This window comes from Sebastes umbrosus, chromosome 4, assembly GCF_015220745.1.
Source record: "Sebastes umbrosus isolate fSebUmb1 chromosome 4, fSebUmb1.pri, whole genome shotgun sequence".
Taxonomy (NCBI): domain Eukaryota; kingdom Metazoa; phylum Chordata; class Actinopteri; order Perciformes; family Sebastidae; genus Sebastes; species Sebastes umbrosus.
The window spans coordinates 18,761,987-18,775,268 of NC_051272.1; the positions used below are offsets into that span (position 1 = coordinate 18,761,987).

The following is a 13,282-nucleotide window of genomic DNA, read 5'->3' on the forward strand; positions in this document are numbered from 1 at the left end:
CACCTTTGTACTGTGTGTGATTTATAGGTCTTGTTTGAACAAAATCTGATAGCAGATGGTTTGACTTTGATGTCGGCTCTTTGTGGCCTTTTGTGAAGTTTAGACGGAAGTTTGGGAACGATGACTCATCACTATAATTCATTTTAACACAGTACAACCAGTTGAGACCTATTTCTCTCAGGGCACAGCGCTGATTTGGCTTTAGATTAAGGTCGTCACCAGGAACCTGGTTACCCCCCCAACGCTCTGAAACACACAGTTACCTAACGGGTTTGTAAGCAGGAACCAGGCACAGGGATACGGAGACGATATCCCGCTCAGAGGGTCTTTACGGTATGAAAATCTGTTTTGGGAGCAGGCATTCCAGTACGATTTTTTAGTTTCCGGATTGAAAGGACTTTTGTAAGCCTGTTATTCTGTTTTCATGACCTCATCATACAGATTACAACCTTAATAGATAGTTGTAGTACATAATGTGTAGTCAGAGGACAAAACATACAAGCCGGTCCTGTCATGTTTTATAGGCACAAACTGTAGTTATCTAAATGGTCAACAACAGGGATACTAATTAATGTTTGTCCAGCCTTAGTGGTACATGGCTATTATAAATTAACAAGACAAAACATTCTACTACTATAGACGGACAGTTCACAGATCAATCTATTTGCAACTTAAGATAATTAAGACAGTAAGATAATTTTCATATGACATGCTGTAGAGGAACATTAGAACAGAAATTGACAGAACTCTTTTTTAACTTTTCCCCTGGCAACATCCAGCATTGACCAACTCTTCTTTCTTGGGAAAATATCTGCAAAGGAGACATTTAGTTAGTCATATTTCACTTTAATACTACTGTTAAGTTTAATTATGTTTCAGGGACAAATGAACAATTTATAGAACATGTATTTCACTTGTCAGTTTACTAAATATGTACTGCTTTAGCAGTGGTGGAATGTGATTAAGTACATTTACTCAAGTACTGTACTTGAGTACAAATGCAAGGTATATAGTATAGTATGACTTTAGCTCAAAGCCCAGGTGTTAGTATGCTCTACCAGTGATGCTTTGTTGAGTCAAAAAGGGCACAAGTGAGCTTACATCCTTTTGGCAAAGATCAAAACCCCACTTTTTTCATAACATTTTTCAACATACTATACTATGACACTTTTTCAAGAAATTTTTCGACATTATATACTATGACTTTTTTTCATTAAATTTTTTTGACATACTATGACTTTTTTTGAACATACTATATGATGACTTTTCATTAAAATTTTTCGACATGCTATATATACTATGACTTTTTCTCATTTAATTGTTCGACATACTATGACTTTTTTCAACATTCTCTTCTATGACACTTTTTCAAGAAATTTTTCGACATTATACTATGACTTTTTTTCATTAAATTTTTTGACATACTAAGACTTTTTTTGAACATACTATACTATGACTTTTTTACATACGATTTTTTCGACACACTATATTATGACATTTTTTCATGAAATTGTTCGACATTATATACTATGACTTTTTTTCCACAAGATTTTTTCGACATACTATCTGTGACTTTTTTCATAAGATTTTTTTGACATACTATATTATATATTTTTTTCATTAAATTGTTCGACATACTATACTATGACTTTTTTTCATTTAATTTTTTCGACATACTATGACTTTTTTCATAACATTTTTCAAAATACTATACTATGACTTTTTTTCATAACATTTTTCGACATACTGTATTATGATTTTTTTCATGAAATTTTTAAATTTTTCGACATGCTAAAATGTTTTCAACCTACTATACTATGACTTTTTTTACATGCTATACTATGACATTTAAATGACATACGATACAACAAATTTTTATGATATACAGTACTATAACTTTTTATAAAACATTTTAGGATACAATATAACTTTTTTTATGACATTTTTATTACATACTATACTATGACTTCATACTATAGGTTTAGTTATTGTTTTTTTCAGATAAACAAGTTTTCATAGCCTTCATTTCCAGTGAAATCGACGTATCTCCACATTTGGTGATTTTGAATTTGTTTGAATAACCTTTGTGATAATGTGTTTCTTCATGTTCCTTTAATTCTCCTACTTTTTTTAAAATAAACATTTAAAATCCCGATTGGCTCACCCGGAAAACGCATTGTCAGAAATTGAAAAAAAAAAAAAAAGACACGGTTCTCACAGGACAGTGACGCTACAGTGATCTTATAGAATATGATGTATTGCTGTAGATTAAACTACCCAACAGTATATAAAGAGTATTTTCACAGTGTGGCATTAATAATAATCTGAATATTTGTTCCGCCTCAGGGATTTAGCAATTGTTAAGTGTTTTTAAGATCGTATTGGGCCATCTACAGAATATGTAGGCAGTCCTACAGTATTTGTATAAAATCGATTCATACATTCAGTGACTTACCTTCGATAACAGAACATGATCAGTAGCAGTGCTGCCACACCACCGGTCACTACTGTCACTGCAGTGACGATAGAGACGACAGACAGCGAGGAGGGTTCTGGATCAGTGCACACAAACATGAAGGAACGTTCAGGATCAGAAGTGAAAGATGCTTTTATGTTGTGCATGTTTAAATGTCTCAGCAAACTAAGTAAAAATGGATTCATGTACTAAAGGTTACAAAGTGCTTCATAATAAAAGCATTTGGCAACAAATTTCAAATAGGCAGAAAATGTGCTTGAAAGATGGGGGCATCATCAAATGATCTGAACCAACCTGAGCAAATAAAGGAACCTGGTATGTTGAGACACTCCAGGTTTTGTGGGCAGAGAGAAGTTTGTTCTTCACATTCATTAATATCTGCAACAATCAGGCAAAAACACCAGTATCAATGTCACATTATGTATCTAAAAGCCAGTTATTCACAAGTGTTGCTCATCTTTCAATGAAATCAGATATTTAAGTATCATAACATACAAGTGTTTTCTAAACCAGTGACAAGAAACATGTATTTACAAGCTGAGAAAAAGAGGTAACATTTTGGGAATAATTGACAAATATTGGCTTTAAAGTTGAGATTGAAACTTCACTTCATGTTGAGATTATTTTGTCGACTACCGTTTCCAAAGTCAAGACTGAATTGTATATCTGAAGTTTCAAGCCAGTGTGGACAAGAAATGGTTAAAGAGCTAAGAAAAATATAAATTCGAACATCTACAATTCCATGACATCTGGGTTAAACTCCCATTTGCTAAGGAAGATCATGTGATGCAATCAAAAGCTCCAGAACAGCTGACGAATGGACCTTGTTGGGAGGTTGTTTTGCTGATTACAGTTTCCAAGATCCAGAATAAACTGATGAGTTTTGGTTCGCATCTGAATCTCAAGATCACCATCATAAGATTTTGTTATATGTGATTTTGAACACATACATCATACTGTGATGCACTGGTCTTTAGAGGTATATTGATATCCGTTCCAGTCATGTCACCAGGCTCTAGTTTAGGCTTCGTACCTTGACATTTTGGGGGTGCGGGGCTCCACTGTTGGCTGTTTGGATCACAGCTGACAGACGAAGATCCCAGCAGCTTGAAGCCAGAGTGACACTGATACAGAATCACAGAGTCACAGAGCAGAGAGTAGCCGGATTGAATCCTGGGTATCGGACCACACCTGGGATCTGGAAGAGAGAGGAGGCAGGTCCATGTGAAAACACAACAAGACAAACATTATATCGCACTGTTTTCTTTTCCACTTACTCACCTAGTAGCACTTTAGAATTACCATCAATTATAAATGGTAAATTGATAGCTAATTATAATTTAGTTAAGTTATTTTACTCTTAACAAACCATGAAATTATAATTAATAATGTAATATATTATTTTAACAGTTTATTGTTGCACACATTATGACATTTTATATACCATATTTAGTATTTCTTAATGATTACCGAATGATTTGTCAGCTTCTATAAACATAGATAGACATCTATAAACACTTTGTAACACTTTGGATGTTTGGATGGCTATTATAAAGTTGCAACTGATGATTATAATATCTTTTTTAAATGGTTAATAAATACTTTGTAAAGCATTTATAATAAACATTATTTAGATAAATACGTTGTCAATGGTTAATAATTGGTTTCTGGCCCATCTATCCATTTAATGGTTATAGATGTTTTACAAACAATTTCTTAAAGGTTTACAAATCATTTGGTAATCACTAATAAATACTTAATGTTATAATGTGTGTAACAATAAACTGTTAATAAATACTTTATTAATGTAATCAGAATGTAATTGTTATTGTCTCTTATCAGCTATGATACAATATATAATTTATAAACAAATTATTTTATAGTACACAAACAAATGATAAAATAAACGGAAATTACAGCATTAGTAATTATTAGTAAACATTAGTAATTATCATTTCATTGTTTGTTAACAGTAAAATAACTCAACTTAACTCAACTTAATCAACTATCAATTTACCATTTATAAATGATGGTTAATAAAAAGTGTTACCCCTCACCTGTGTCTGGTTCTTTCCACGCGCTGAGGTCGAGGTGGGAGATGAGCGGGTGTGAACAGGCCAGCATGTCGTCCGGCCTCTCAGTGCGTGAGAACGGGTCAGAGGGCACCCGAGTGATACGGCTGTTGTCACAAATGATGCGGGACAGAGAGACACCCTTTAAGTGTCTCCTCTGGGTGCTGGTGAATACTCCTTCCCTCTCCCACCAAAACCTCAGGAGATAAAAGACCGTTTCAGATTTCTGTTCTTGCATTATAATGGTCATAATGTGACATCAGAGGATTTAGTTTTACCTGTCCCCATCTCTCAGCGCCCTGAACTGTCTCGCCAGCAGGCAAGACAGCAGTGGTCCGACTCGACCTTCGGGCAGAGCGGGCTCAGAGATGGCCCCGACCCACACATCGATGTTGTGTGGCGTCCCGTACAGGAGCTGGAATTTGCGAGCCAAAGTGAAGTTACTCAGAATTTCAGCCAGTTCTGATGTATTGTTGGGAACAGAGAGGCCGCACGACCTTCTCCACGAGCCGTATCCTGATGGGGTAAGATGGGACAGGAAGTGAGAGGCGAGCGTTAAATACAGGGTTTCAATTACCTGAAACAAAAACCACCTCTACTTCAGACAGCAACATCAGTGATTAACCTTTGAGGCTAAAGACTCGACATTCTACCTCAGCAAATACCATGCAGATACTGTATTTAAAGGCCATTTCTAGTCTGCTGTTGACTCTAAATCAGTTGACTGTCAACTGACAAGTAGTGTTTATTGAAACAACTACTGCTGGACTGGTGGGCATCTGGAGTGCTAATTAACACACATTCCTACATCTGGAAGCGGTTCATGAATCAACACACTTTTTTCACAGCAGACATTCAAAAGCAGATGTAACTAACACCAAGAACAACAGCTGTATTTGTTTGGTGTTCCAGAGGCCTGGTTTTGTGAATGATGACTTACTATGTCCCATTTCATACTAATTACCACCCGCGACAGCGACGCTGGTTTTTATTTATGACATTTTATGACTTTTAATTAGATTTTTATGGCATACTATACTAGACTTTTTAATGACATACTATACTTTGACTTTTTATTATATTTTCATCATACTACATTATGACTTTTTATGACACAACATACTGACTTATTTATGACATACTATACTTTGATTTTTTATGATATTTTTATGACACACTATACTTTGACTTTTTATGAAATTTTTATGGCATACCATACTATGGCCAGATGCGACACCGACGCTGGTATTGTTTTCACCTTGTGAGTCTGTGTGTGTATCATCATGGCAAAATGTGACTGAACTAATTTTCAAAGTATACTGTTTTGCAGTTAGCACACAAAAATAATCATCTTAATCTACCATTTCATACTAAAAGGAAATGTCACTGCCAATCAAAACTTTCTAAAGAGGAAACAAAACGACTTTCCAAAGATTAAAGGCGTTCTTTTTGTTTTCCTAAATTTTTCTGTTTCTCTCTCACCTCCCCCACCTTATTTTATTTTTTTTGCAGCTGTGAAAGGCTCCTCCATTTCCTGTGTACATTGCATGGTGGGACATTGCATCAAAAGCACACTCTGAAATCAAGCATTATTGAGTATGCATACTGACTGTCTCACTTTTCCAGTTTGAACAGACTCAAAACCTGCTCAGTATTAATACTATATGTAGTGTGGAATTGCAACAAAACTACTGTCACTGAGATATTTCAAATACATGAGGTTGTTATTAGGTACAGACCATCTACACCTTTTCCTCTATGATAGGTCAAAATGTCTGCTATGAAAGCCTCATTATTTTCTGTCCTATAACCCATATCAACCGAGTTTGTGATCTTACATTGTTAAAGTTAACCCTATTGTCAACTTTTATGTACCAGGCTCTAAGTCATTACATTTAATGCCTTGTGCCTTATGTCTTATTTAATAGTAATCTGAACAACAGTACTTCAAAGCTAACACACAAGTAGATGATACATTGGTCTGTTAAAACAAATCTTGTTCACAGTCAGTAGCAGACTTTCTGTAAACTGTACTGTGCCAGAAGAAAGAAAGCTGGTACCAGGCAGGCCGTGATCCCGGCCCCTCTGGAGGTTAAGGGCCCCGAGGTCCAGAGGCATCCCTCCCTGTGCCTGAAACAGCCTCTCCGTCAGCTCCTCCACCATCATCTGACCTGGAGTCTGCAGCTTGGCCGGAGACAGCAACAGACCGCGTAACACAGGGTCTATACCACCTGACACACCAGGAGAAAAAAAGACAGATTAGTAGATTACATATAATTTAAGTTGAATGTATGACAGCATTGTATAGTTTTACCTTCCTGCACGACCCTCCAGGAGGCAAACAGTGAATGATGCAGAGGCAGCGGGGGATGCTGGGAGTTGGTGGTGTATCCTGGCCCCAGCCTGGTCACCACTGGCTGCACGGTGACGTGGGCAAAACGAAATGCGGCAGCTGCAAAGACGTTAGCGATGCTGGGATCCACCTCTGGATCATAACCCTCGTAGGGAGGCATCAGATGAGACATGGCACTCTCACCGAGGACCCGCGGCAGGTAGTGGTCCCATGTTAGGATCTGGAAAGATAATGGAAGCAGGTCAGAGTGCTGGGAATGCTCATGTAGGCAGAGGTGAACAGATGGAAGCTGCTAGAGATACCTGATGAATGGCTCCTATGATCTTGCGAACCTCCTGATAAAGTGTATCAGGGCTCCAGTGAGGGTTGAGCAGGTGTAGCTCTTTGACCAGTCGATTGTGCTCTCTAAGAAAGATTGTGTGCAGCGCAATCATTCCCAGATGCTCATTAGCTCTTGAATCACCTGTGAAACACATATCATAAGCAACATTTCCACTGAAGCCTGCAGAGAACAGACAACTCATTACATGTACTCACTCACCAGCTTGAAAGCAGGATGTGATGTTCTCCTGCCCTCTGGATCTTTCAAACGCCCTTGGGGTGGTGGAGTTTCGGGGGCCACAGGGGTCAAGGTGAGCCTGCAGGCGTGGCAGAAATGGCATGTAGGCCAGCTCGTGGTCCGAGTGCTCGGTGTTGAGGGCCATTGAGCCCAGAGGAGATGAGTGGTTTCTCAGAGTCGAGGCCAGACTGGCGGAGCTGCCGTACACCATACTGGCATCTACAAAGGAGGTGATGGCGTTGAGCTGCTCTCGGTGGTGATGAGACGGGAGTCCACCAACACAGCTGGGAGCAGAGCGGAAGAAAGGCATACAACTCTGGATGCCATTACGAGGATCCGACAGAGGGATCTGTGGAGAGAGGTTATATTTTTTTTTATAGTTGATGAGGGGAAAAACTAATATTTTTGTTTTAACTAGTGAAATATTTTTTTCATAGAAAGTAGGACTGTCAATTGATTAAAATATTTAATCACAATTAATCACATATTTTATAATTGTCCATAGTAAATAGTGATTAATCGCAAATTAATCGCACATTTTTTATCTGTTCAAAATGTACCTTAAAGGGAGATTTGTCAAGTATTAATACTCTTATCAACGTGGAAGTGGGCAAATATGCTTGCTTTATACAAATGTATGTACATGAATGTATGTACAGTATGTACATATTTATTATTGGAAATCAATTAAGGACACAAAACAATGACACATATTGTCCATAAACCCTCACAGGTACTGCATTTAGCATAAAAAATATGCTCAAATCATAACATTGCAAACTGAAGCCCAACAGGCAACAACAGCTGTCGGTGTGCTGACTTGACTATAACTTGCCTCAAACTGCATGTGATTATCATAAAGTGGGCATGTCTGTAAAGGGGAGACTCGTTGGTACCTATAGAACCCATTTACATTCACATATCTTGAGGTCAGAGGTCAAGGGACCCTTTTGAAAATGGCCATGACAGTTTTTCCTAGTCAAAATTTAGTGCAAGTTCTGAGCGTTATTAAACCTCCTTCACAACAAGCTAGTATGACATGGCTGGTACTAATGGATTCTTTAGGTTTTCTAGTTTCGTATGGTGCCAGTATCTTTAGCTTTTAAAGAAATTAGTGGCGTTAAAATGAATTTGCATTAACGCGTTAACTTTGACAAAATATAAATAAATAAATAAGTAATTCATTGCTTGTAATTTACAACATTGTACAAAGTACAATTTATTTTATATTATTAATTTTTTTCTTTTCTTTTCTTATATTGTATTTTATTTTAGTATGTATTTTGTATTTATACTATGTACTGTATGCATATATGGAAAGTTCAAACAATTTAAATATTTATTTCAGGATGTATATCGAGCATCTTAGGCACAAACATTTCTTTGAAGGTGAATAAAAGTTCCATCTTATCTTATGAAATTAAAGTTGTGTGATCATCAAGCAACATAGTAATGAGTAATGAGAAGCAGCTGATAGTAAAGCTCACCTGTATGGGGAAGCAGGGCGTGTCCCGGCTGCAGGTGCGTGTGCAGTCAGCTCCTGTCCTGAAGGCTGCTGTACTGGGGCTCTGAGGCGTCAGCACCACGTCGTGGTCGATCCACTGACCCCACTCCACCAGCAGGTGGGACAGAGTGGAGTCCAGAGAGATGTTGTCATTGTGAGTGTACAGCACTTCATGAGACACCAGCCGCACCTGGACAACAAACAAAGTCAGGACTGTTGGAGTTACAGCAGCTGACGGGACAGAGGACGACCGAGTGCTGCTGCAGGACTCTTACTGGAGGCAGAGTGGCGTTATGGTAGGTGTGCTCTGGATCCCAGCCTCTGGGCATCCCCCACACATCCTCGTACTCTGCAGGCAGCCAGCGGGAATATGGGATATTTGCAGCCCCCCATCTGGGATTCTGTCTACACAGGACAACAACACAACGGATAGTAATCAAAAAAACAAATGAAGCTTATGCGTAAATTCAGTCAGGAAGACTAGGGGTGCAATCTCATTCATTCTCATTCATTCTGGGTCTCTTTCTCATGGGCTATTACTATGTCAGCTGATTATGGGTGTCTCTCTTTTCAGTGACCAATCAGATCTTGCCATATCTCCCTAAACCAATCACATTGTTGCTGTCAAAAGTTTAAAACTGTTCTCCTCTATGCTGTTTTCAGTGTCAGTATCAGCACAAACTGATGCGACCCTCCACCACCCCATCACCTCTAGATTCATCACATCAGAGCAATCCTGCTCCACTTCATTCATCGGATCTGCATCAATCTTCACTACCACCATCACCAGTGTCTAGACCCGGGGGGGAATAATCCTAAATCCTACTACGGCATCACTTCCCCCTTATTATGTCACATTGGGTCTAAATCGCCAAAGACTTACTATTCATAAAATTGTGCACTTTGTAATAAATCACAATTCAATTCATACAAGTCTCTCCTGATTGAACTAAATCTATTCAAGACAGCACTGCTCTGTGACTACATGTTTTCTTTAATGTAAGCAACGACCTGTTGTTGCACTCTCCTGTGAAGGATCTGTAGCGCTCAGACAGACAGTCGGTGTCACAGCTGGGTCTCTGCAGCTCAGCGGAGCAGCCAGTCACCTGCAGCACGTTCTCCATGTCTGCTTCACTCAGCAGCTCTTTGGGAACGAACAGTAAACACAACATGTAAGTCATACGAATAACTACAATATGTGGTTGATCAGATCATTTGCTCTTGCCTTATGTCAGAAGACAAACCTATTTTGTAACAACGTGCTCCTGACATTTTGTCTGTATTTGTACCTTGTACCTTTATAAGGGCTTGAATCTGGGACCTCCAGTGGGCTCTGTGGGTCTCTACACCCCCTAAATCAGTGATTCTCTAAATGTGGTCCTTGGCACTCTGTCAGAGGGTCCGCGAAATAATTTGCTATGAATTATAAAATTGTGCTGTATCATTAAAAAGTGCATATCTACAGATGGGGAACATTTGCAGCAATAAAACAAACATATTGTGCCCATTACTCCCACCCACATTCGCTTTGGGCCAATAGATACTCTGATAGGATTGTGACACACAGCAATAAGTTCTTATTTTAAAGTTGAAGCACTAACTGAAAGTCAGCTTTAGACTGGTACTTTTAAATATCTGGATTTATCAGGACTATGCCAGTCTTAAGACTGTTCTTTTTACGAAAGCCTTTAAGATCAATCGCTAAAAATGTAGGCTATAAAGGCTGTCAAGTTGAGTCCAAATGTAACTTGAATAAAATAACCCTCTGTTTAAAAGGGTAAATAAATGGTATTAACATTCAATAACATTGCTAATTTCCCTGCTGTGGGTCTAATAAAGGATTATCTCATCTTAAAAAATAACTAGAATGAAAATTGTATATCCTCAATAAAAACAAAGAAACTAACACAAAGTCACAGAGGAACACGTTATAAGAACTAACATCTATTCAGATAGTCTTTTCGCTTTTTTTGTGGCTCTTCTGGTTGGATACTGAGGAAAAAGTGATGTTGTCTTGAACCTAAACCAGCAGAAAAGTTAACAGCTTTTTGTCAGTGGATCTGGGAACATATTTGGTGCATTATACGTTCATCTGTAGCCTGAAACTTACTGAAAGTCAATGTAAGAAGGGCATGGATAGATAAGTACCAGTTGTAGTACTAGTAGACATACAGGTGCAGAAACCTCTCTGTGTGTTGTGTTATGCTGCTGTTCGGTACCCTGAGGGTCGGGCTGCACCATAGAATGAGTGTAGACCATCTCTCTGATCAGCTCCACTGTGTTGTCCAACAGTTCTGCAGCCCGGATCTGAGTCCTGGTTCTGGCTTCAGTCTGTTTAAACTGAGCCAGCAGGTCACTGGGTCTCAGTGCACCTTCAGACAGAGACTTCTTCACCCTGGAAACATTAATAGGTTTGTTTTTAGTGCCAACACAAAATTATTATTTATGCTTTGCTGTTTGTCTGAAATATTTCCACTGTGACCCAGTGATTTTGACCTTTCACTTGTGCGGGCGTAAGCAGCATCGGTGAGCTCAATCGCCCTCTGAAGAGCCTCCTTCACAAATACAGATCCTGGATACACAGTTCCTGACATTACCACAAAGAAAAACAGTTAGAAACGCTCCTCGGTACCTGGTCTAAGATCAGTAATAATCAACTAGAAATCCTACCTGAGGTGTTGTCAAATACTCTGCTCAGTGAAGCATGCTCAGGGAAAGAGAGCAGGACAAGAGCCAGTCCAAGCAGAGAGACGGACACCTGAAACCAGAACACACCGAACTGAATATCTCAAGAAATCTGCTACTTTATTCTAATAAATTAGTAAAAAGACTCACCATGAGTGCTGCGTCCATCAAAACTGTTCAGTCCGTGCAGAAAGGATGCACTTCAGGTTTAGAAAACTAAATCACGCTCATAGTGTCTTACCACTGTCCTGACCGCGGCTCATCTTGAGAGCCAAACTGTATGTGTGTGTGTGTGTCAGTGTGTGTTCGGCTCCGAGGTTGCCATTTATACACTGGCAGCAGGGCCAACAGGTATGTGCAGAATCCTCTTATCTGTCCTCCTGGTGACAGGAACGCAACATCAAACACTCGACTCGCTGCCTGGACCTAATAACATTTCAAATCAAATTCACTTCTGTACTCATGATGAAAACCTTCTGTCATATTTGGATCATTTCAATTAAATTACAATTCTACCCATCCCTCGAGAGAATATACTTCTGTAGCAGTGGACACAATAAACCAAACAAATGCAGGCAGTTGGCATATTGAATGTTAAAGCAACTTTAGAAGGAGACTGAAAAAACATATTATTAAGCAGCCAAATGGAATTTCACAATGACACGTTGTGGATCATTTTCATTACAAAGTGTGGCTGTGTCTTTGCCACCTGCCAAAACCTTCAATCTGATCGTCCCTTTGCCAGTGACTCAGACAGGTGCTGGAGGATGAGGATTCTGGGAAATGATTGAAGAACCATGAGGATGAAAGTAAGAAAGCATTAAGGACGAGACAGAGAGGTCTCAGTTAAACCAGCGTAGAGGATGTGACTCATAAAGCGTGGTTGTGTCAGCCTTTAAAGCTCAAATGTGAAGCACCAGGCTGCCCGCGTCTTCCCTTTGATGCTCCAGGTGTGTGATACCATCAAATGAGTCATCAGTCCCATTTCATTACGATGTTATTAACATTATCGCCGTTGACCCACATTACCCATAAGCTACCGTATTCAAGTATTCAAATCTACTGATTGTGTTCAAGATCTGAAATGTAGAAATCTTTTGTTCGCAAAAATGTCCAGTTGATGAAAATACAAGCAAATACTTGACATACAGGTAGATAAAGGGTCAGTTCAACAGCCTTTACCACTTATCCGTAATGGTCTCTAGTTAGGTGGATTATTTTAGGTTGTTGTTTTGGTTTAGCGCTCTCAAAACCTCAACAAATAAACCCAAACTATTTACTGTACATGGCTGGATACTAGCGATACATGAGATTAAATTGCCATTTAAAAGTGAAGAAAAAAGATTTAAACTTTGAATGTTTTATGCTTTAGGTTTGCAGAAATTTAAATAAAAGCACACAATTATTAAGTAACCTGCAGGTTGGATTAGAGCCACTCTCGTCTTTGTCCTCTGCTCTTTATGTGGACTTTTTTATCAATGTTTACTTTTCACGTCAACACACGTAAAGGAGATTAATCCTTTTTTTCCGTAGTCTTTTCCTCGGACAGACGACTTCTCGTGGTTGTTTTCATTTTGTTCTGAAGGCTAAACCCGCGCTCTGTGCCACACTGGAGACAGACTCTCACCAGACT

The 13,282-nt window shown here is 38.8% G+C and overlaps 1 protein-coding gene across 1 annotated transcript; it reads right to left on the reverse strand.

The window, feature by feature from the left end:
* Window positions 1-123: 123 nt before the first annotated feature.
* Window positions 124-9,528, reverse strand: epx (eosinophil peroxidase). The gene is made up of 12 exons (XM_037768188.1): window positions 9,240-9,528; window positions 8,948-9,154; window positions 7,443-7,809; window positions 7,204-7,364; window positions 6,863-7,121; window positions 6,609-6,779; window positions 4,827-5,064; window positions 4,534-4,745; window positions 3,510-3,674; window positions 2,771-2,854; window positions 2,456-2,552; window positions 124-811 (listed from the first exon to the last, which is right to left on the reverse strand). Exons 1-12 carry the CDS (start codon window positions 9,291-9,293, stop codon window positions 754-756), a joined length of 2,073 nt encoding a protein of 690 aa, XP_037624116.1. The 5' UTR covers window positions 9,294-9,528; the 3' UTR covers window positions 124-753.
* Between the last annotated feature and the right edge of the window lie 3,754 nt (window positions 9,529-13,282).